Source organism: Alosa alosa, chromosome 17 (assembly GCF_017589495.1).
Source record: "Alosa alosa isolate M-15738 ecotype Scorff River chromosome 17, AALO_Geno_1.1, whole genome shotgun sequence".
NCBI lineage: Eukaryota > Metazoa > Chordata > Actinopteri > Clupeiformes > Clupeidae > Alosa > Alosa alosa.
In genome coordinates, this window is record NC_063205.1 from 1,875,380 (window position 1) to 1,896,805 (window position 21,426).

Genomic DNA, 21,426 nt, shown 5'->3' on the forward strand with positions numbered 1-21,426 from the left:
ACTAGTAAAATGCTATATATATATGATGAAACATATCACATAAGCTATCATTTTCAGTGTGTGTTTTTGTGTGTGGAGAGAGGGTAGGATGGGTGAATGATCCCCTACAGTATATAAAATCAAATCAAACTTTTTTTTTTTAAAGTGTCAAGCATTGAAATCGCAATTCTTGACTTGGTATCAGAATCGACCCCCCCCAAATTGTGTAAATCCCCTACATGAATAACCTAAGGGGAATTCCCCATTTTGAAAAATGAATTTTAAGCCCTGAAAGGCTATGGCTAGACACTGCAGTCAAACGGTTAGTGGTTTGGCCGTCACGCCCCCGAGGCAACATTTCGCTGGCCGAAATTCGCGAGGTGTTTCGCTGTGTGGAAACCTACCGTAAGGAAGGAGGAGTTAGAGCAGGAGAAGTAGACCCATGACATCATATCCTAGCAAAACAAAAAACTCAGCAATAATCAACTCTGCTGACACGCTTAACTTTTAAGATGGTGGTTCTACAGCATTCTAGGAAGTAGTGTCAGGTTCTGTTATGTTGGGATGATGGTCCTACTACAGCGTTCTAGGTGTGAGGTTCTGCTGTGTTGGGATGATGGTTCTACTACAGCATTCTAGGTGTGAGGTTCTGCTGTGTTGGGATGATTATACTACAGTGTTCTAGGTGTGATGTTCTAGCTGTGAGGTTCTAGGTGTGAGGTTCTAGCCGTGTTGGGATGATGGTTCTACTACAGCGTTCTAGGTGTGAGGTTCTGCTGTGTTGGGAGGATAGTTCTACTGCAGCATTCTAGCTGTGAGGTTCTAGGTGTGTTGGGATGATGGTTCTACTACAGTGTTCTATGTGTGTTGGGATGATCAGCTTCCGGTGTTTTCCGCAGGTGCCGTCTCTGCAGCCGGTGACCAGCAGCGTTCCGCTGGTGCAGCCCACTCCGGTCCACACACACCCGCAGCCGCACACACACACACACACACACACACTGCCCCATTGTGGCGAGTGTGAGGCGGCCCTGGAGGCGCAGACCAAGGCCCCGGGCATCGAGGACATCCACGCCCTCGACCAGAAGCTGCGCTCGCTCTTCATGGACCTTACCTCTGGCCCCGCCCCCTCCGATGGCTCTGACCCCGCCCCCACGCCAGGCACCTCCTCCCCCACCGGCTCCATTGTCGCGGCGACCGCCTCCCCGCAACCCCCCTCCACCCTCCCGCTGGCACCGCAGGGGCAACAAACGGGCCCCACTCTCCCCACGCCAGGCCCCGCCCCCACCTCCGCCACCTACAGCCAGGGCACGCCCGCCAAAACACCCCTATCCAGAGTACCGGTGAGTGTGTGTGTGTGTGTGTGTGTGTGTGCAAAACACCCCTATCCAGAGTACCAGTGTGTGTGTGTGTGTGTTCGTGCAAAACACCCCTATCCAGAGTACCGGTGAGTGTGTGTGTGTGTGTGCGCAAAACACCCCTATCCAGAGTACCGGTGAGTGTGTGTGTGTGTGTTTGCGCAAAACACCCCTATCCAGAGTACCGGTGAGTGTGTGTGTGTGTGTGTGTGCAAAACACTAGAGATGCACCGATATGGAATTTTAGGGCCGATAACAATAACCGATATTTATTGGTTTGTTGTGGCCGATACCGATACGATAACCGATAATATTACTCTTGAAAAAATTGTGAAAAGTGATTTGGGGAAAGCATTTAATAGGCATGATTTTATTGCAGTAATTTTACCTACCACCAAATTATGGACAGAACTCATAATAGTCCTCAATAGTACGGCAGTCAACAACATAACAGTAGCCTAGCCCTACAGTATGTGTGGCTCCTTTAAGTGAACCTGACGCCAGTGAATTGCGAAAGTGAGTGGCTAGAGAGTTTGAATCATTTTCATTTAGGACTAAACGCCATAAACGGCTCAGCTTGGAATAAGCTACAGTATAGCGACCAAATCAGAGTTTGTGAGGGAAACTTAGGTTTAGTTTCAACTGCGGTAACTGAATAAAGCTGCAACTCCTCAGACTGTATCTTATGTCCGTCTACTCTGTTATGCCACAACCTGCTGCAGCAGAAATGAAAGCGTTAGCCCGAAGGTTTTTAATAACTTATTATGATGACCTGTTTGGAACTGAAGCACGAATGGTTAGCATATTTCTAGGTAGTAATACAAAACCCAAGCTAACGAATGCAAATATAATACTAAAACACAACTTAGAACTAGGCCTACTTATGTACTTTCGTCCCACTAACGAAGTTTGTTTATTTGTTTCCTCGACCAGCGGTAAAGTGCAAACACACCAGCACAAGACGGCTCTAGATAGGGCTGAGCTCGGCTCTGTTAAGGTTAAATGGCGGATCATTCACGAGGGATTTTGAGATGCACAGATTCCCAAATGAACGCATATCCACAGATTTTGTTAGAGTGGTGAAATACATTCACACCGCTGTCATTATATTGAGGAAAAGTATAGCCAACCAAGCTCAAGTGGCTCAGTGTAGCCAGACGGACCTTACGTAGGGCCCAAATTATCGCCAGAATTCTGTTATCGGTAACGATAATAATATTTAAATTTTTTCACTTATCGCCTAATAATATATCGGCCGCCGATATATTGTGCATCCCTACAAAACACTCTTATCCAGAGTACCGGTGTGTGTGTGTGTGTGCAAAAGCAAAACACCCTTATCCAGAGTACCGTGAGTGTGTGTGCAAAACACCCTATGTACCAGTGAGTGTGTGTGTGTGCAAAACACCCCCTATCCAGAGTACCGTGAGTGTGTGTGCAAAACACCCCTATCCAGAGTACCAGTGAGTGTGTGTGTGTGTGTGTGTGTATGTGAGAGTGCCGCATGTGAGAAAGTAATTGGGATGATTAAGGAGTTTCACAATAAGAATGCTGAAATGATGTGTGTGAATGTATGAGAGTGTGTGTACGTGTGCAATGTGCATACATATTGTGTGTGTGTGATGTAGAAGAGATGATGGTTTTGGGAATGGGAGCTGCTGTAAGATTAATGTGAGCAGTGCTGACTAGATAGTGTGTGTGTGTGTGTGTGTGTGATAACTGTAATCATGCAGTTGTTCCCGACTGCAGTAAGATCTCCTTCGCAGGACTCACCAACTGTTTGACTGTAACCTCATGCATGTGACTCTTTTTAACCTTTAACCTTTAACCCACTCACTGGGGCCCTCAGGCGTAAAGGGCTGCTGGAATATGTCATCTGTAATCTGATCCATAGTCTGAACTTTTGATGGCAGCCATTTGGCCTACTGGTTAGCACCAGGACCTGTAACCCGAGGGGTTGCGGTTCGAACCCCGACAGGCACGGCTGAAGTGCCCTTTGAGCAAGGCACCTAACCCCTCACTTCTACCCAAGCGCCGCTGTTGTTGCAGGCAGCTCAATGCGCCGGAATTAGTGTGTGCTTCACCTCACTGTGTGTACACTGTGTGTGTTTCACTAATTCACGGATTGGGATAAATGCAGAGACCAAATTTCCCTCACGGGATCAATAGAGTATATATACTTATACCTATATAACTCCGTAAACTAACACAATGACTAGGAGCTCATGTTAGGCTCAGCATCTACATAGCAGCCCAGGCTGGGCCCTGAAGTGGCCCTGGTGCGGCGCTAATGTGGCCCTGAAGTGGCCCTCATGCGGTCCAGCCTGGCTGCTGTGTGGATGGCTGCTCTCTCTGCATGTGTCTAGTGCATGATTGTGATAAAGGTCCTGTTTCTTCCTCTTCCTCTTCCTCCTCTTCCCCTCCTCTCCCTCCTCCTCCTCACCTTCCACCTCCTCTTCCTCCTCCTCTCCCTCCTCCTCCTCACCTTCCACCTCCTCTTCCTCCTCTCCCTCCTCGTCCTCCTCCTCTTCATCCTCTTCCTCCTCCTCTCCCTCCTCTTCCTCCTCCTCTTCATCCTCTTCCTCCTCCTCTCCCTCCTCTTCCTCCAGGGTGTACCCATGGGTATGGACCAGGCTGTTACTCCTCCTGCTGAGTACCTGCCCCCCTTCCCAGGACCCTGCCAAGTTCAGGTGCCTCCAGCCTCACCACAGCACCGCCACAAATGCCTGTCTGTCGGTCTCTCTGTCTGTCTGTCTGTCTGTCTCTGTCCTCTCTGTCTGTCTGCCTGTCTGCCTGTGTGTGTGTGTGTCTGTCTGTCTGCCTGTCTCTCTGTTCGGTGTGCATGGTAAGCTCTTTCTAGTGGGTGCATGAATGGATTGGCCACTCAATCCCTCCATCTCTCAATCCCTCCATCTCTCAATCTCTCTCTCTCTTCATTATCTTTCTCTTTCACCATATTAGGAATGACCTGTGTGTGTGTGTGTGTGTGTGTGTATGTGTGTGTGTAGTGTGTGTATTCAGCAGACCCTGCAGGCTTAGCTGATGGTGGCCCAAGTGGGATTGAGCCGTAATGAAATGGGCCTTTTGCTCCTGCTGTTTGATTGTGTTCTGCACTGTTCTGCGCTCCCATGGACCAGATGTGTTCTCCCACAGATGTTCTGTTCCTTTATAAGCCTTCAGGGCTGCACAGCTGCTCATGGTGCTGCTGCACTGTGTGTGTGTGTGTGTGTGTGCCCATGGTTGCTCAGTGTTACTACGCAGCTTACGTCATCACATCCAGCTCAGGATTTGCCACCACTCCACCCATTGCACTTGCTGCTGTGTCTGTCTGAGTGTGTGTGTGTGTCTATGTGTGTCTGTCTGTCTGAGTGTGTGTGTCTATGTGTGTCTGTCTGTCTGAGCGTGTGTGTGTGTCTGTCTGTGTCCAAGTTTGTGTGTGTGTGTGTGTGTGTGTGTCTGTGTCTGTGTCTGAGTTTGTGTGTGTGTGTGTGTGCATGTAGCAGACTTGAGGCCAGTGGACCAATGAGTGCTGACCGCCAGGTTTCTGAGGTCATCAGACTCATCAGAGTGCAGCTCTGTGTCCAATCCCGGCGCTAGCCGCCTCACCGCTGACTAAAGAGGTGGACAGGAGACGTGCTCTGATTGGACTAATTATGGCTCTCAGAAAATTAGAGTGGTCACATCTCACTCCAGACCATTTAACTCATCATTTGATGTGTGTGTGTGTGTGTGTGACTGACAGAGAGCCCATCAGCAGTGTGTGTGTACGTGTGTGTGTGTGTGTCTATGTTGTGACAGACATATAGAGACAGTGTGTCTGCATATGTATGTGGGTGGGAATGTGTATGTGTTTTTCCTTTGTGTTTGTATGTGTCTAATGTGTGTGTGTGTGTGTGTGTGTGTGTGTGTGTGTGTGTGTGTGTGTGTGTGTGTGTGTGTGTGTGTGTGTGTGTGTGTGTGTGTGTGTGTGTGTGTGTGTGTGTGTGTGTGTGTGTGGTGTGTGTGTGTGTGTGTGTGTGTGTGTGTGTGTGTGTGTGTGTGTGTGTGTGTGTGTGTGTGTGTGTAATGTGTGTGTGTGTGTGTGTGTGTTCAGTCCCAGCAGCCTCTTGAGGACCTTGATGCCCAGTTGAGACGAGCCCTTAGCCCAGAGACTGTTCCCATCAGCAACGCTCCTTCCCAGGTCACACACACATTTGCACACTTACATTCACACATAATTACACACACACACACACACATTTACACACACACTTACATTCACACATAATTACACACACACACATTTACACACACACTTACATTCACACATAATTACACACACACACACACATTTACACACACACATTTACACACACACTTACATTCACACATTATTACACACACTCACTCATTCTGGTATTTTTCTCTCTGCAGGCTGCAACTGGGATGCCGGCTGGAGGACAGCCAGGTGAGTCTTCAGGTTCTAGTGAACTTGGGTTCCAATGGACTAGGGTTCTAATGTACTTGGGTTCTAGTGAACTTGGGTTCCAATGGACTAGGGTTCCAATAGACTAGAGTTCTAGTGAACTTGGGTTCCAATGGACTAGGGTTCTAGTGAACTTGGGTTCCAATAGACTAGGGTTCTAATGTACTAGGGTTTTAGTGGACTCAGGGTTCTAGTGGCCTCAGGATCTGTACCAATGTTCTTGTGTAAAGGAGTTGTTGACATTGCATGGTGTGGTTCTAGTGATGTTCTAAGAGATGTTGTGTCCCCAGTGCATGGTGTGGTTCTAGTGATGTTCTAAGAGATGTTCTAAGAGATGTTGTGTCCCCAGTGCCGTTCTCTATGGAGGGGGAGGCTCCACCAGCTCCGGCTCCAGCAGCCTTCACACTGGGCAGATTCCAGGTGAGACACACACACGCACACACACTGTGTCACCCAAACACATACACACACATGATGACACTGAACCTAATGCACTCACTTCAAACACACACACACTGATTGGTCAGAAGTCAAACACACACACACTGATTGGTCAGAAGTCAGTGCAACATGTTTGACTCCTCCCTCAGGTGTCCGTGGCAACAGAGGAGGGTTTGTCCCAGCTTCCCACCAGCTCAGCAGGCTCCTCCTCCACGACGTCATCTTCCTCCTCCTCCTCCTCCTCCTCGCTGTCCAGCCCTGAGCACACGCTGCACAAGTCGTCCTCGCTGCGGCCAGTGCCGAGCCTGGACACGGTGGATGGCCCGTCCCCTCACACACACGCGCACACACACACACACACCCCGGCCCCCGCACCGCCCCCGACCACCACTATCGGCCGCTTCCAGGTGACCTCCACCGGCGACACGCGGGTCGGACGCTTCTGCGTCAGCCGCAGCCAAGACGAGGTCGTCACCCTGGCAACCGCCTCGCCCCACGCTCAGGAGCCGCCCTTGTCGCTAGGCAACGGGCCGCCCGCACACAGCCCTGAGGGGAGGAGCCTAAACAACTCCTTAAAGAACTCGTACCTGAGCAGCGACAACGACTCTGAGATGGAGGACGAGGACTTCAAGAGAGAGATCAGCCGCCTGAGAGACAAGTAGGCACACACACACACACAAAGACGCACACACGCAAGCACACACACAAAGATGCACGCACGCACGCACGCACGCACACACACACTCTCACACACGCGCACACACACACACACTCAGACACACACACACCCACACACACACTCACACACTCACTCACACACACACACACTCTCACACACACACACACACACACACACACACACACACACACACTCACTCACTCACTCACTCACACACACACACACTCACACACACTCTCACACACACACATACACACACACACACACCATCTCGCTTTCAAACATGTGCTGTTTCCCCCAGGCACATGAAGGAGATCCAGGCTCTACACGTGCGTCAGAAAGAGGAGAGATCGACAGCTGTTCTCCTGCCTGGGAAGGTGCCCCCCACCATCAACCCCCCCCTCGTGGTCCCCCCAGGTCGCAGGAGACGCCCCACCAAGACCAAGAGCAGCAAGTCCAGCAGGAGCAGCCAACAGTCAGGTACACACACACACTGACACTTTATACATGTACACTGTACACACAAACACCAGTCACATCCATGTTGGTACTGCCTACTGGAGTGAAAACACACACACACTTTATACATGTACACTGTACACACACACACCACTCACATTTATGTCTGTGTGTGTGTGTGTTTTGACTCCAGTGGGCAGTACCCTGTCTGCCCAGAGTGCCCCAGTGGTGTTCCCGTCTCAGCCGGAGCTTGTTGCCCCCTCTGGGGTAACTGACATGGGCATCTGCCCCCTCATGCAGCCCCTGCAGCCCTCCACCTCCAGCGATGCACTCTGCTCTGCCTACACCAGCGACGCCGCACTGAGCGTGCCCAGTCTGTGTGCACCCACGCCAGGTACACACACACGCACGCACCCACGCACACGAACACACACACACACACACACACGCACACACACCAGGTACACACACACACGCACACGCACACACACACACACACACACACACACACACACACACACACACACACACACACACATATATGTACACACACCAGCGACGCCGCACTGAGCGTGTCCAGTCTGTGTGCACCCACGCCAGGTACACACACACACGCACCCGCACTCCACGCACACACACAACACACACACACACACACACACACACACACACACACACATATATATGTACACACACCAGCGACGCAGCACTGAGCGTGCCCAGTCTGTGTGCACCCACGCCAGGTACGCACACACGCATGCACGCTCACACACACTCACACGCACACACACACACACACATATATGTACACACACCAGCGACGCCACACTGAGCGTGCCCAGTCTGTGTGCACCCACGCCAGGTACGCACACACGCACGCACCCACACACACACACACACACACACACACACACACACACACTGCCCATATGTGTGCACCCACAGGTCACACAGCAGCCACACTAAACATATATGTACACACACCAACCATGCACAGTCTGTGTGCACCATGCCAGGTACACACGCACACACACACACATACATATCAGCGACACAACCCTGAGTGTGTTCAAGCAAGGTAACAGCAACCCTCCATAGACACTCACGCCTGTCTGTCACACCTCTCCATGGTCATAGAAGAGGCCTGAGTGTGCTCAAGCAAGGTACAAACACACACACACAGCAACCCTCCATAGACACTCACGCCTGTCTGTCACACCTCTCCATGGTCATAGAAGAGGTAATATACATACACACACACACACACACAATGTTACCCGCTGCACCATGTCTGCTACGTGTGTTTCATAAAGGCCCATTTATAATCCAGGTGACAAGTGTCGCTCGACAAAATAATATAAATATGACATAAGTGTTGCTCGACAAAATAATATAGATAAATAATATAAATATGACGTAAGTGTCGCTCGACAATATAATATAGATAAATAATATAAATATGCCGTAAGTGTCGCTCGACAAAATAATATAAATATGACGTAAGTGTTGCTCGACAAAATAATATAGATAAATAATATAAATACGACGTAAGTGTCGCTCGACAAAATAATATAAATATGATGTAAGTGTCGCGCGACAAAATAATATAGATAAATATGACGTAAGTGTCGCTCGACAAAATAATATAGATAAATAATATACAGTGGGTCCCAGTTAAGTTTGGACGGGTTCCTTCATGAATCACGCACCCCATTTTCTCAGCAGAAATGGCACAAACTGCAGTTGAAACAAACAACCACAAGGTGTCACTTGGGAGTTCTGCCACTACTATTTTTGATGCGACTAGACTTAACTGCTTCCATGATGCAGTGAGCCATTACCAAACATATATGATAATACAATAGTGTGAGTTTATATCTTATACCCTATATATCTTATACCCTATTTGTCACGGTTACTTATAGATGTGATGGTGTAACGATAAGCGCATGAGACTTTCAGCAGGGGACGGGAACTTTCGGGAATTGATCACGGTAGTTTAAGCTTACACTTAAACAGACAAAACATTCTAATATGAAAATGTAGATGCAATTGTTGTAAAATGGTGCAGCTCCTTTAAGAAAGCCCCGTGCGCAGGGATGGAAAGAGAGAAAGCGAGAGGGGATATGTGTTAGAACTTAGATGTGTGTGGAAAAAGTAGACGTGCTGTTGAGACTGGAGCGAGTCATATTCAAAATAATGCAAAAAAATAAGTCCTTTAGATAAAACCAATTATCCTCATTCATTGCAACCGCAGCATGCCTGCTTGCCGACGCTCAAACAAAAAAAGATATCAAAGCACTTTTGAGTTTGAATGTAGCACTAATTTGTTTTAAAACAGCTGGACAAATGATTGAGCTAATTGATTATAGCCTGCACACCAGCAATTGTTGAACATTTACCTGTACAAGACAGTAGCCCAGCCTAACAAGCATGTTGCATGTTGTAGGCCTACTGTAGAAATTTCACTTAAATTGCAACCGCAACATGCCTGCTTGCCGACGTTCAAACGACAACGAAAAAGATATCAAAGCAACAAGAGGGTTGAGTCTGAATGACACGACTCATATTGCTCCTCATAACCGCCTATAAAAAAGTGTTTTTTTTTTTTCTTTTCTTTTGAGCACGTCCGAATCCCAGGACATAACGCACTGGACCTTATAATAGGCTCGAGATATACTTCCAAAGGAGCCAGATAGGGGCCTACTGCACTTAAAATTTAAAAAGATTGAACAAAGCTTCCCGAAATTTGAAATTGCGATCAGTGACTGGCATCGGGTGAACGAAGCTTTTCGAAGTTGAACAGGCTATTAAAAACTATTTGCGCACCTCAATGTCACAGGAGAGACTGGGCTCTCCCTTCTATGAATTGAAAAAGATGTTAGGCTACCTGCAAAATGGCCTATGATTTCATTGCTGAGTTTGCGGCAAAGCAAGACAATGTTTTTTCAGAGTAAGGATATGAAGCGAGTCAGTACACATTTATTTGTCCAATGTTAGCCTACAGACCAGTTTCCATAGTGCACATCTTATCAACAGTTTGAATGTCGTGTGTGTTTCTGCTAGGGTTGCAAAATTTCGGGAATTTTCAAAGTTGGAAACTTTCCATGGGAATTAACGGGAATATACGGAAATTAACGGGAATAAACGGGAAATAATGGGAATAAACTGGGAATTTTTAATATGGCTAGTTAGTCTATAACAGGGAACTTACTATAACAGGGAAGTTAAAACAACCTGATTTAATGCAATTTCAGTCAAATTTCTACCCTGCATTTAGCGGCCAATCCCATGCACACAGCAATCAGCATAGGCTACTAGACATAAAGGAAACCTATGATGCATTCATGTGCATGGGGAAAATAAATTCCCAGTGAAAATGTCATCTCATGTGGGAATAACTGGTGTGAAACCAGAGTTGCCCAGTTATGGGCTTGTCGTCACTTTTGTCCTCATTCAAATGGATGTACGTCATTTTGCATAAACTGTAATGGGACGATTAATCTGTCTGATTAATCTTGACAATTTATATATAATTTACATAATCTATAAGGTTTGGTTGGGGTGGTATGTTGTGTCATTATTTGTTTTACCATTTTCTGGGATTCTAACTGAACAAACTGATTGTCAGTCAATGTTCCAACCAATTGGATTTTATTGTTGAGTGGCGTGGTGTCTCTTGGGCAGTTCAGTGGTTTCAGTGTCGCTAGCTTAGCACGCTAGTAAACCATAGGCAGAGAATGGGATTCCCGCTAGCATGTTAGCTATCTTTGTATGCTAAGCTAAACGAAAATACGAACAAACAAATCATATTACTTATTACGAAACAAAATGTTAATGTCTGTATATGAAACAGTAGGAATTACAAAAAACTCCCAGTTAATTCCCGTAAATTCCCATTAATTCCCATAATTTCCTTTAATTCCATGAAAGTTTCCAATTTGGAATATTTCCAAAATTCCCCAGCTTAACTTCCCATGGAAAGTTTCCGGAAATTTACCGGAAATTTTCCGCCCCTTTGCAACCCTACTTTCTGCTCATTGACAAATACTGTTCAGTACAATGATTCATGCCCAATTAATTTCCCCTGTTAAAGTGTTCGCCTTTGTTACACTATTTGGTTTCGTGATGTAGCCTATGATAAACACCATATGGCCAAATATGTGACTCAACTAATGTTATAGGCTATACAAATTCCCCTCTTAAAGACAAGCTGGTGTAGCTTATTAGACTAGGCTACTAAAATGCACCGACGGTAGCCTTGGCTATGTGTAAAGTAAGCTATCTCATGATTTCATGCACGTAAGTTCATGCATCTGTCAAGTTCGCACAGGGCATCGCACTATCTGTCTGTCAGACAGGGCCTCAGGGCCCCACCCATGACGGCCCTGCAGTTCCTCCTAAGACAGCGAGGAAAAAAAGTTAAAATATGCTATAAACCCGGGAAAAGTTGACAGGTTTGTTTTGGTCCCGGTGATTATTTGTGAAATTGTGCAAACGACAGCCTTTTCAAGGCATTTCAAGGAAGGTGCCGTATGCAAGCTCCCAAATTGACCCAGTAGCCTACAGAAGGCATCAATAAATTGTTGGGAATGGGGAGGGTCATGCGTTTTATCACTTTGGAGGGTCATAGAAAAATTTCTTGCTGGCGAGGGAATGTCATGTCTTATTTGACTAACGCTCTCAAAACTCCTCCGGTAGCCCCTTAAATAAATAACGAACAGTCCCTAATTGATTATAGCCTGTAGGCCTACACCAGAAATTGTTGAACATTTACCTGTACAGGACATTGACAGTAGCCAGAAATCAGAAATAAATAATGTAGCCCTCAAGCCCTCAAACCTGAAAACACATGAGGCACAAGTGCAAAACATCACAAAACTAACTGAACTAACACACGCATATTTTTGTATTGCAATCATTGTAGCCTACAGTTGTATGCGCTCATTATAAAGAACGTTGCAGGGGCTGCTAAAAACACAGAGAGACGCACTGAAAACTCGGCCAATCACAGCCCTTGCTGTCGAATGCTCCGCCCCGTTAGACCGTGGAACGCCACAGCGGACTATGCTGCCCCTAAGCGGCTGCAGTTGTACTTTACATTTCACCCAGCTGCGTGAATCACCTTGATGGTGAATGAAGTGTCAATTCTTAACTGGGACCCACTGTAAATATGACGTAAGTGTCGCTCAACAAAATAATATAGATAAATAATATAAATATGACGTAAGTGTCGCTCGACAAAATAATATAAATTTGACCGAAAAGTGACACAATTACTGTCTGCTTGGGTGTCGCGGAGCTTGTCGCGTACATCAAAAAACTTGAAGCGGCACAGATGTTGTGGCTTACTCTGATTGGATATCAACACAGACGTTGTGGCGTACTCTGATTGGATATCAGCTCAAAGTTCAACTGGACTTCAAGTTCTATTGTGTATTGCTGTGGTCATGGTGTGTGTCTGTTTGTTTTCGTTTGACGGTGACATGTAACGTTAATGTCCAAGTTGTTATAGAAACGAGCAGACGTTCTATTCGACAATTTGTCGCTGCTGCTCCTCAAGTAATAAAGCCTACAGCTCCGCGACATCTGTCGGCAGCAATTTGTCTTTGTCGAGTGAAACTTGTCGCCTGGACTATAAATTGGCCTTAAGTGGCCGTGGTGATGAAACCTACATCAGCACCCTGCTGGAGCTGCCAGACCCAACTAGTCAATCCTGCACTCAGGATCAGGGGGATTAATCGATCCTGTATCAAGTATCAGTGGTGTAGTGTTGCCAGACCCAACTAGTCAATCCTGCATTAGAGGATTTGGTGTTGCCAGACCTAACGCATCGATCCTGCATTCCGGGGTCTGGTGCTGATTAACTGGCCTCATCTCACCGAGAAATCAAAACCCAACTGGTTAAGTTAACTCGCTGACTTGAGTTGCCTGATGCCACTTGAGTGACTCATTTGGACCAGGAGGGAGACTCTCTCACACACACACACACACACACACACACAACCACACACACACACAACCAAGGGGAAAACTACTGGAACAGTTGCCATGGAGACACTACTCCTGCTCCAACCTTCTGCTATCCTCCTTTCTGTTCCATCTTTCTCTTTTTCCTTCATTCTTTCGGTCTTCCTTCATTCTTCCTTCTTGTCTCTCTCACACACACTTGTTCTGGGCCGGCTCAGTGAAATGTCTTCCATTCTTACTGTGTCTGTCTGTGTGCATCTTTTCTCTTGTCTCTTCTCTCTCTCTTTCCCCCTCTCTCTCTCTCTCTCCCCCTCTCTCTCTCCCTCTCTCTTTCTCTCTCTCTCCCTCTCTCCCCCCCCCCTCTTCCTCTGTTTGTACCACAGGCTGTGTAAAGTTCAGCTGTGGGACGGAGAGGGTGACCTTCAAGCCGGTTGGCAGGAGGACGCGTTTTCTGAGTACGCCGTGCTTGGCTCTTTGTGTGTAACGCTTTCCTTGCTCTCTCCTTCACGATCATGTGCTCAATGTGTATCTCGTGTGTGTGTGTGTGTGTGTGTGTGGAGAGAGAGAGGGTTGGGGTCATGTAAAACCTCATGTCATCTTATATCCTCACACATAACGCACATCACTCACACAAACAAGCCCCTTCCCACAAGCTCTTATTGGACACAGCTGACGACCTATGGTGACCTATGACCTCTCCTCCTGATTGGCTAGTGTGAGAAGGAGGGAGGAGTTCAGCCTTTAGACAGCCAATCAGGGCTCCTATTTAACCCCCATTGCATAGTCCTCCAATCCCATGCAACACGCATCCCACAATCCCCCTCTGCACCCCCCCACCCCCCCAACTGCCCTTATACCCCTGTAGCTGCCCCTCAACTGTACGATTTCACACTAGCACACACTATACGCACACACACACGTGTGTGTATGGGGGGAGGGGGTTATGCGGACGCTTACCACTTAACTTCATTACCTCACACTCTCATTCCCTTTTACACACACACACACACACACACACACATCTGCTCATGTTCAACACTCAGCCCTACACTAATCACCACTTACACTAAACCTGTCACACACACACACCCCAAGCTAGAACAAGTGCAGTTAAATTCTGCATTTTACAATAGTGCTTCCCAGAGGTGTAAAAGTCTGGCTTCAGAAAGTAAAAGTCCTGCCACATTTTCGTTCCAACCATTCACTTAATCAGCTGATTCTAATTAGCGGAACTCTTAAGCCAGGTAGATCAGGTAATTAGTTCCTACTCGGTTCAAAATCGCTTATGCACACCTGGTTTATGGGAAAGGTGCGTCAGAAAAGGTAAGGGTCTCCGTGATGCTTGTTGAAGACGTCCTTTACGCATGCAAGTACTTCATTTCACAACGTTTCGCTCACACAGCCCTTCCTCAGGTGAACACACCTGATGAAGTGAAATAAAGTATTTGCATGCGTACAGGTGAACACACCTGATGAAGTGAAATAAAGTGTTTGCATGCGTACAGGACATTGTGTGGGTCAGATCAGGTAATTAGTGACATCTGTGTTACGCACACAGGTAGAACCAATACAGGGCAGGACTTTTACATCTCTGCTGATTCCACACACACACACACCAAGCTAAAACAAATGCAGTTCAAATCTTAATTGCTCCACTAATCAACACCTAGCCCCCCCACCTACCTCCCCCCCCCCCCCCCCAACTCTTTTCACCAGCTGTTTAAAGGTTGTATCAGCGATTTCAGGCCCAAAAAAGGCCCAAACATAAATGATCACATTCATCTGATCTTTCCTCACGACCTACTAGCTGCCCGCCCCATAAGCAGACCATCAACGCGTCTCTGTAGGCAGCCTAGGCTCCGAGATCTGTACACAAAAACAATTGCTACCAACAAGGGTTGGCAACCACTCAAAGGCAAAATAAAGTGTTCCAACCAATAACCCGAGATGCGCGTTTAGGAGAGTTTTAATTGCCCAGGATGGAGGGGGAGGGGTAGCGAGCGAGCTTCAACAGAAGGGACGTATCTCCGCTATCGCTGATACAACCTTTAATGTGTGAAATTATGCAACATGAAATACATGCTGTATAGAAGACCTTTGATTAATACAAGACTGATACCCCCCCCCCCACACACACACACACACTGTATGGAAGACCTTTGATTAATAGTCAAGTATATGGGGGATATGTGATGTCTGAAATTACTGGTCCTGTGTGTACCTACCATAACCTGGCCATATAGTTGGACTGCCTCAGTCACACACACACAAGCTTGCTCTTTCTCTCTCTGACACACATATATACACACACACACCCTTGCTCTCTCTCTCTCTCTCTGACACACACATACACGTGCACACACACACATACACGTGCACACACACACATACATACACACACACACACATGCACACACACATCGCAATAACACATGCACACACACACACACACACGTAGTACACACACATCATGCACACATTGTAGCCACACACACACACACACACACATATTATGTAATAATACACACACACACACATTACATACATGTGTACACATACACACACACACACACACACATGCACACACACACACATGACACACACACACACACGACACACATATACAGACACACACACACACGCGACACACACACACACGCGGTAACACACACACACACGTGCGACACACACACACACACGCACACATAATAACACTCACACACACACACACACACACACACACACACACACACACACGTGGAACACGCTTTTTTTCATATCTCTTTCTTTATCTGTTCTACTCCCCCATGTGATCTTCCGTTACTGAATAAGTCTGTTTGTCCCTCTCAGCACTTGTACTTCACTAACCCTGTGGACCCACACAAGCACTTAGTGATACACACACACTCATATACACACATACACACACATAGACATAGACACACACACCCCTCACATACATTAACACATATATATATATATATATATATATATATATATATATATATATATATATATACACACACACACACACACAAACATACACACCTGTACTTCACTAACCCTGTGGACCCACACAATCACTGAGTGATGCTTCTCCTCTGTAGCCTTCCTTCAGGTTATAGAGTTCCATTCATAACCTAAAAACACACACACACACAAAGACACACAAACACACCCTCTCTGACACACACACCCCTCTCCCTGACACACACACACTTGCAGACTCACAACACACACCCCTCTCCCTGACACACACACACACCTCTTTCCCTGACACACACACATGTTCCTGGTCCTCCAGCCTCTCCCAGTGTTTCAGTCAGCTCTCTTTGACACACACAGACACACACACACACCCCTTTGTCTGACAACACTCTCTCACACACACACACACACACACATACATACACACATACATACATCCTTTGCCCCCCTGGTCTCTACCCGAACTGAAACCGGTGTGTGTGTGTGTGTGTCCTCTAAGTCCTCCTTCTCTTGTGTTTATTTCTGTTCTTTGGGTTTACTTTGTAAATAATCTCCCCTGCTAAAGCAGTCCTGAGTGAAGCTTTACTCAAGGCCCTCTCAGTACTGCCTACAGTACACTAACACACACACACACACACACACACACAAGCTCACGTACACATATGCAAACACACATACCTGTCACACACAGACACAGTCACGTTCGCTAACACGTGCACACACACACACAACACACACACACACACACATACACCCTGTGATCAGAAAATATACTGTCTACAATTACCACAGTACAGAGAGAGGGAATGAGTGAGAGTCTGTGTGTGTAGATGAAAGTGTGTGTGTGTGTGTGTGGTCTGCGGGCAGGACTGCTGGTGTTTGCACACAGGCCAGTGGGAGGGGCTTCTGTGCTGTGTTCTAGATAGATAGATACTTTACTGATCCCCATGGGAAATTCAAGGATTCAATTCTGTTCTGACCGTATCCCAGAATGCAGTGTGTGACCATCAAGAGTGTCTCTGCTTGTGTCTCCTGCCCTCTCCTGTCTGGACCACCTCACTCTCCTCTCCTCCTCTCCACTCTCTCTATCCCTCACTCTCCTCTCCTCCTCTCCACTCTCTCTATCCCTTCATCTCTGCACTCCTCCTCTCCACCTTCTCTATCCCACACTCTCTCCTCTCCACTCTCTCTATCCCTTTATCTCTCTCTCTCTCTCTCTCTCCCTCTCTCTCTCTCTCTCTCTCTCTCTCTCCCTCCACGCTTCAGGGAAGATGGTGAAAAAAGTGTGCCCCTGCAACCAGCTCTGTAGTAATTATCTTTTTCTACACTCCTCCTTCCTCCTCCTCCTCCTGCTCCTGCTCTTCCTCCTGCTCCTCCTCTTCCTCCTGCACCCCCCCACCCCCTCGCCTGTTTCACACTCTTGCTCCTCCCACCACTCCAGAAGCTTCTCCGCCAGCGAGCATTTCTCTGTAGCAGTGACCCATCTGGATGATGTACACTAGCGATCACTAACAGGAAGTTGTCAAAATAAAAGCCCTCTTGGGTTCACCAGAGAAATCAGATCTGTGTTAACAGTCAGTGTCTTCTGTGTGCGTGTGTGTGTGTGTGTGTACACAACACAGTCTGATGGGTCTATACATGCTTCAGAGAATGCGTGTGAGTGTGTGTGTGTGTGTGTGTGCGTTCCCTAAACGCTGGACTGACAGATCCATATGCTTCTAAGAGACTTTGTGGTTGCACTCCCCCATACACACACACACACATCTTGTAAGAGGAGGAATAAGTCCCACAGAGCTTTAGCACACATGGTCATATTTAATTATCAAACTATACCTTTCCTCCATCTCTCCGCCTCCACACAGCCCAATGGCTAACGGCTTGTTCTTTATAGTATAGCATAGTGCTGGCATACACACACACACACACACAGTTAAAATGATTCAGTCATCCAGGGAGTGTTCAGATTGATGTGTGTGTGTTTATGTGATTGATGGATTTTGAGATTGTGTGTACTTGTCTGTGTGTCATTCTGTGTGTGAGATTGTTTGTGTTTATGTGGTTGGATTTGTGTCATTCTGTGTGTGAGATTGTTTGTGTCTTATTATATGTGGTGATGTCATTGCAGCTTCTGATGCCTGTCTGCTTCCTTTATCATGCCCCGCTCCATGAACTACATTACCCAGAACCCCTTTCTGCTTCAGCAGTCATGACTCGGCATCTTCCAGCTTCCTGCCTCTTCTTAGGGCTACTTATAGACTACCGAAGTTTGACGTTCTGTTTCCATGACTGCAGTGTCACTGGATCTAAACAAACTTTCGAAGTGGCTTAAATAGCATTGAATGTAGACATGCTTCGGTAGTCTATTGGCTGCGTCATCTCCGTTGCTGCCTTGACAATGCTACGTCACGACTTCGGTACTCTATTGGCTGCGTCATCTCCATTGGCTAGCTGTCCTCTGATTGGCAGTAGTAGTGGCGGAGCCTACTGTGATTGGCCAGTTTCTGTCTGAGTGGTTCTGTCACTATCGGGCCTGTCCTTCCCAAAGCAGCCCTGGCCTCTGATTGGATACCAGCAGCAATAGGAGGCTTTATGGTTGACCTCTAGTGTGACCTCTAGTGTGTCCAGGCTTAAAACTGATCACATTGACGCAGGGTCCGCTAAAAGCCCAGATGCCCATCCCATTGGTGACCTCGAGCAGCTGAGGGATTAGAGATTAGACTGGACGTCCGGCGAAGGATGGAGACCCGAACCCCTCCTGCCCTCCACGCAACTCTGTCACACTTAGATACACACACACACACACACACACACACATGCACCTCCACTATAGAGCACAGCACTTCACACAGTCACACATTTATACACCCACACACACATGCACCTCCACTATAGAGCACAGCACTTCACACAGTCACACATTTATACACACACACACACATGCACCTCCACTATAGAGCACAGCACTTCACACAGTCACACATTTATACACACACACACATGCACGCACCTCCACTATAGAGCACAGCACTTCACACAGTCACACATTTATACACACACACACACACACACACACACACACACATGTGGTCGCACGCCTCTGAGAGGGAAGAGCTGACCTGTCCCCAGTGTCTAGTGGACTCACACACACACTCCCCCAGGCTCATGCTGCTAAAACAGGCTTAACAATAACACTCCCACGTCCCTAAAGACACATACAGCTGTGTAACAGTGGCGCTAACCTCCTTTAAAGATGGACAACAGTGGCGCTAACCTCCTGTAAAGATGTCTAACGGTGGCGCTAACGTCGCTAACCTCCTGTAAAGATGTCTAACGGTGGCGCTAACGTCGCTAACCTCCTGTAAAGATGTGCTGCTCCAACGCCGCTAACCTCCTGTAAAAGCTCCCCGCTTAAGCTCCGCATGATGGACACCTCTCCACCTCCACCCAATAGGGTCTTATATATTATAAGGCTCTTATAAGAGTCCTTGGGATTCTTGAAAGGTGCAAAATAGTCCATCATCTATTATTATGATTATGGCAAATGTTTAAACTCTGTCCTGCTGAGGCACCTCTCAAGGTATGACGCAGCTTTTCTTGGAGTGTCTGGACTTGTGGGAGCCATTTTTGGTAGTTAAAAAATAGTCTCCCTGCAGGCTCCACTAGACTGACCTCTGGTTCTCTGGTGGCGCTCTTCAGAGAACTGCAACTGAAGCCTACACCACCCACCGGAAAGGAACTAGATAGACTAGATAGATAGATAGATAGATACTTTATTGATCCCCAGGGGAAACTCAGTGAGGGCGAGAGAGTCCCCATCTGACCTAACACCCCCCCCCCTCCCTCCCACCCCTCCCCAGGAGATAGCGGTGGAAATGGGGGGCTATGTCCTGTTCTGTGGCAAGGAAAGAAAGACCGCAGTGCTGTTGTGTTTCAGGCTGGACTGGTTCTGCCTCAGGCTCAGATAGGAAAGACCAAGTAGCTCCAGAGCCGAACTCCCCAGGTCTTCCCTCATGGATCTGCCTTTCCCATTGTTTCTCTTCACTTCTTTCCTTTTTTTTGCTTCAGCTATGAACACACAATACACACACACACTGTCATCACATCACACACACTCCCTATATACCCCTATATACCTGCACTTGGTATAGTCTGTCTATTGTCAGGTTGTGTCGGTCTCTGCTACAGTAATAAGACTCTAACTGCCCCCTCCTGCCCTCCAGGGACGAGCAGTACAACCGGCGCGGGGAGTGGGTCGCCCAGGGGGCCCCAGAGTGTCCAAGGCCAGCCAGCAGGGGCAGTTTCGAGCGCCGGACAGAGCCGCAAGGGCACCTTCACGGACGACCTGCACAAGCTGGTGGACAACTGGGCCCGCGACGCCATGAGCCTCTCCCAGGGCAAGAGGAGCGCCAAGGGCTGCTGAGTGCGGGCCTCTCAAGTAAGGGACAATGGAAGCTACGGTGGTAAGGATGCACGCACGCGATGCACACGACGCATATTACCATGACATACACATACATATTGGCACATCGCCAGATACACACACGCTGCGCATAATACACACAATAATAACACGCCGCGTATTAATACCAATAACACGCCATATACACACACAATATTAACGCATATACACATACACATATACACACACACACGCCAGATATACAATAATACAGATATACATACACACGCACAATATACACACATACATACACACACATCATCACACACACACACATATATACAATATTATACACACGCCAGAGCCGGCCAATAATAATAATAATAATACATATCATTTATATATACACACCACACGCTGCGATATTAATAATAATAATAATAATACACATATATTAATAATACATATATTACACATACACACGACACGCTGTAGAGTATTATTATACAATAATACCACACACACACACACACACGCCAGATACACACACACACACACAATACACACGCTGTGATATTAATAATACTGCATTAAATTTACGTCATGTGTATATATACACACACATACACACATCATTTATATCGCATATTATCGCCAGGTGATGGAAGACACGCGACATCGCCAGATACAC

At 47.2% G+C, this 21,426-nt stretch overlaps 1 protein-coding gene across 1 annotated transcript in view; it reads left to right on the forward strand.

Moving 5' to 3' along the window:
• Positions 1–20,756, forward strand: part of wnk1b (WNK lysine deficient protein kinase 1b) — a gene marked incomplete at its 5' end in the record, with an annotated part of 120,937 nt that extends 100,181 nt beyond the window's left edge. Inside the window, 11 exons of the mRNA XM_048268756.1 lie at positions 879–1,319; positions 3,944–4,024; positions 5,428–5,514; positions 5,748–5,781; positions 6,149–6,219; positions 6,390–6,898; positions 7,221–7,399; positions 7,572–7,772; positions 13,732–13,824; positions 17,603–17,644; positions 20,557–20,756. Of these exons, the coding sequence (XP_048124713.1) occupies positions 879–1,319; positions 3,944–4,024; positions 5,428–5,514; positions 5,748–5,781; positions 6,149–6,219; positions 6,390–6,898; positions 7,221–7,399; positions 7,572–7,772; positions 13,732–13,824; positions 17,603–17,644; positions 20,557–20,756 (1,938 nt within the window). The remainder of the gene's footprint in view (positions 1–878; positions 1,320–3,943; positions 4,025–5,427; positions 5,515–5,747; positions 5,782–6,148; positions 6,220–6,389; positions 6,899–7,220; positions 7,400–7,571; positions 7,773–13,731; positions 13,825–17,602; positions 17,645–20,556) is intronic.
• Positions 20,757–21,426: the final 670 nt, after the last annotated feature.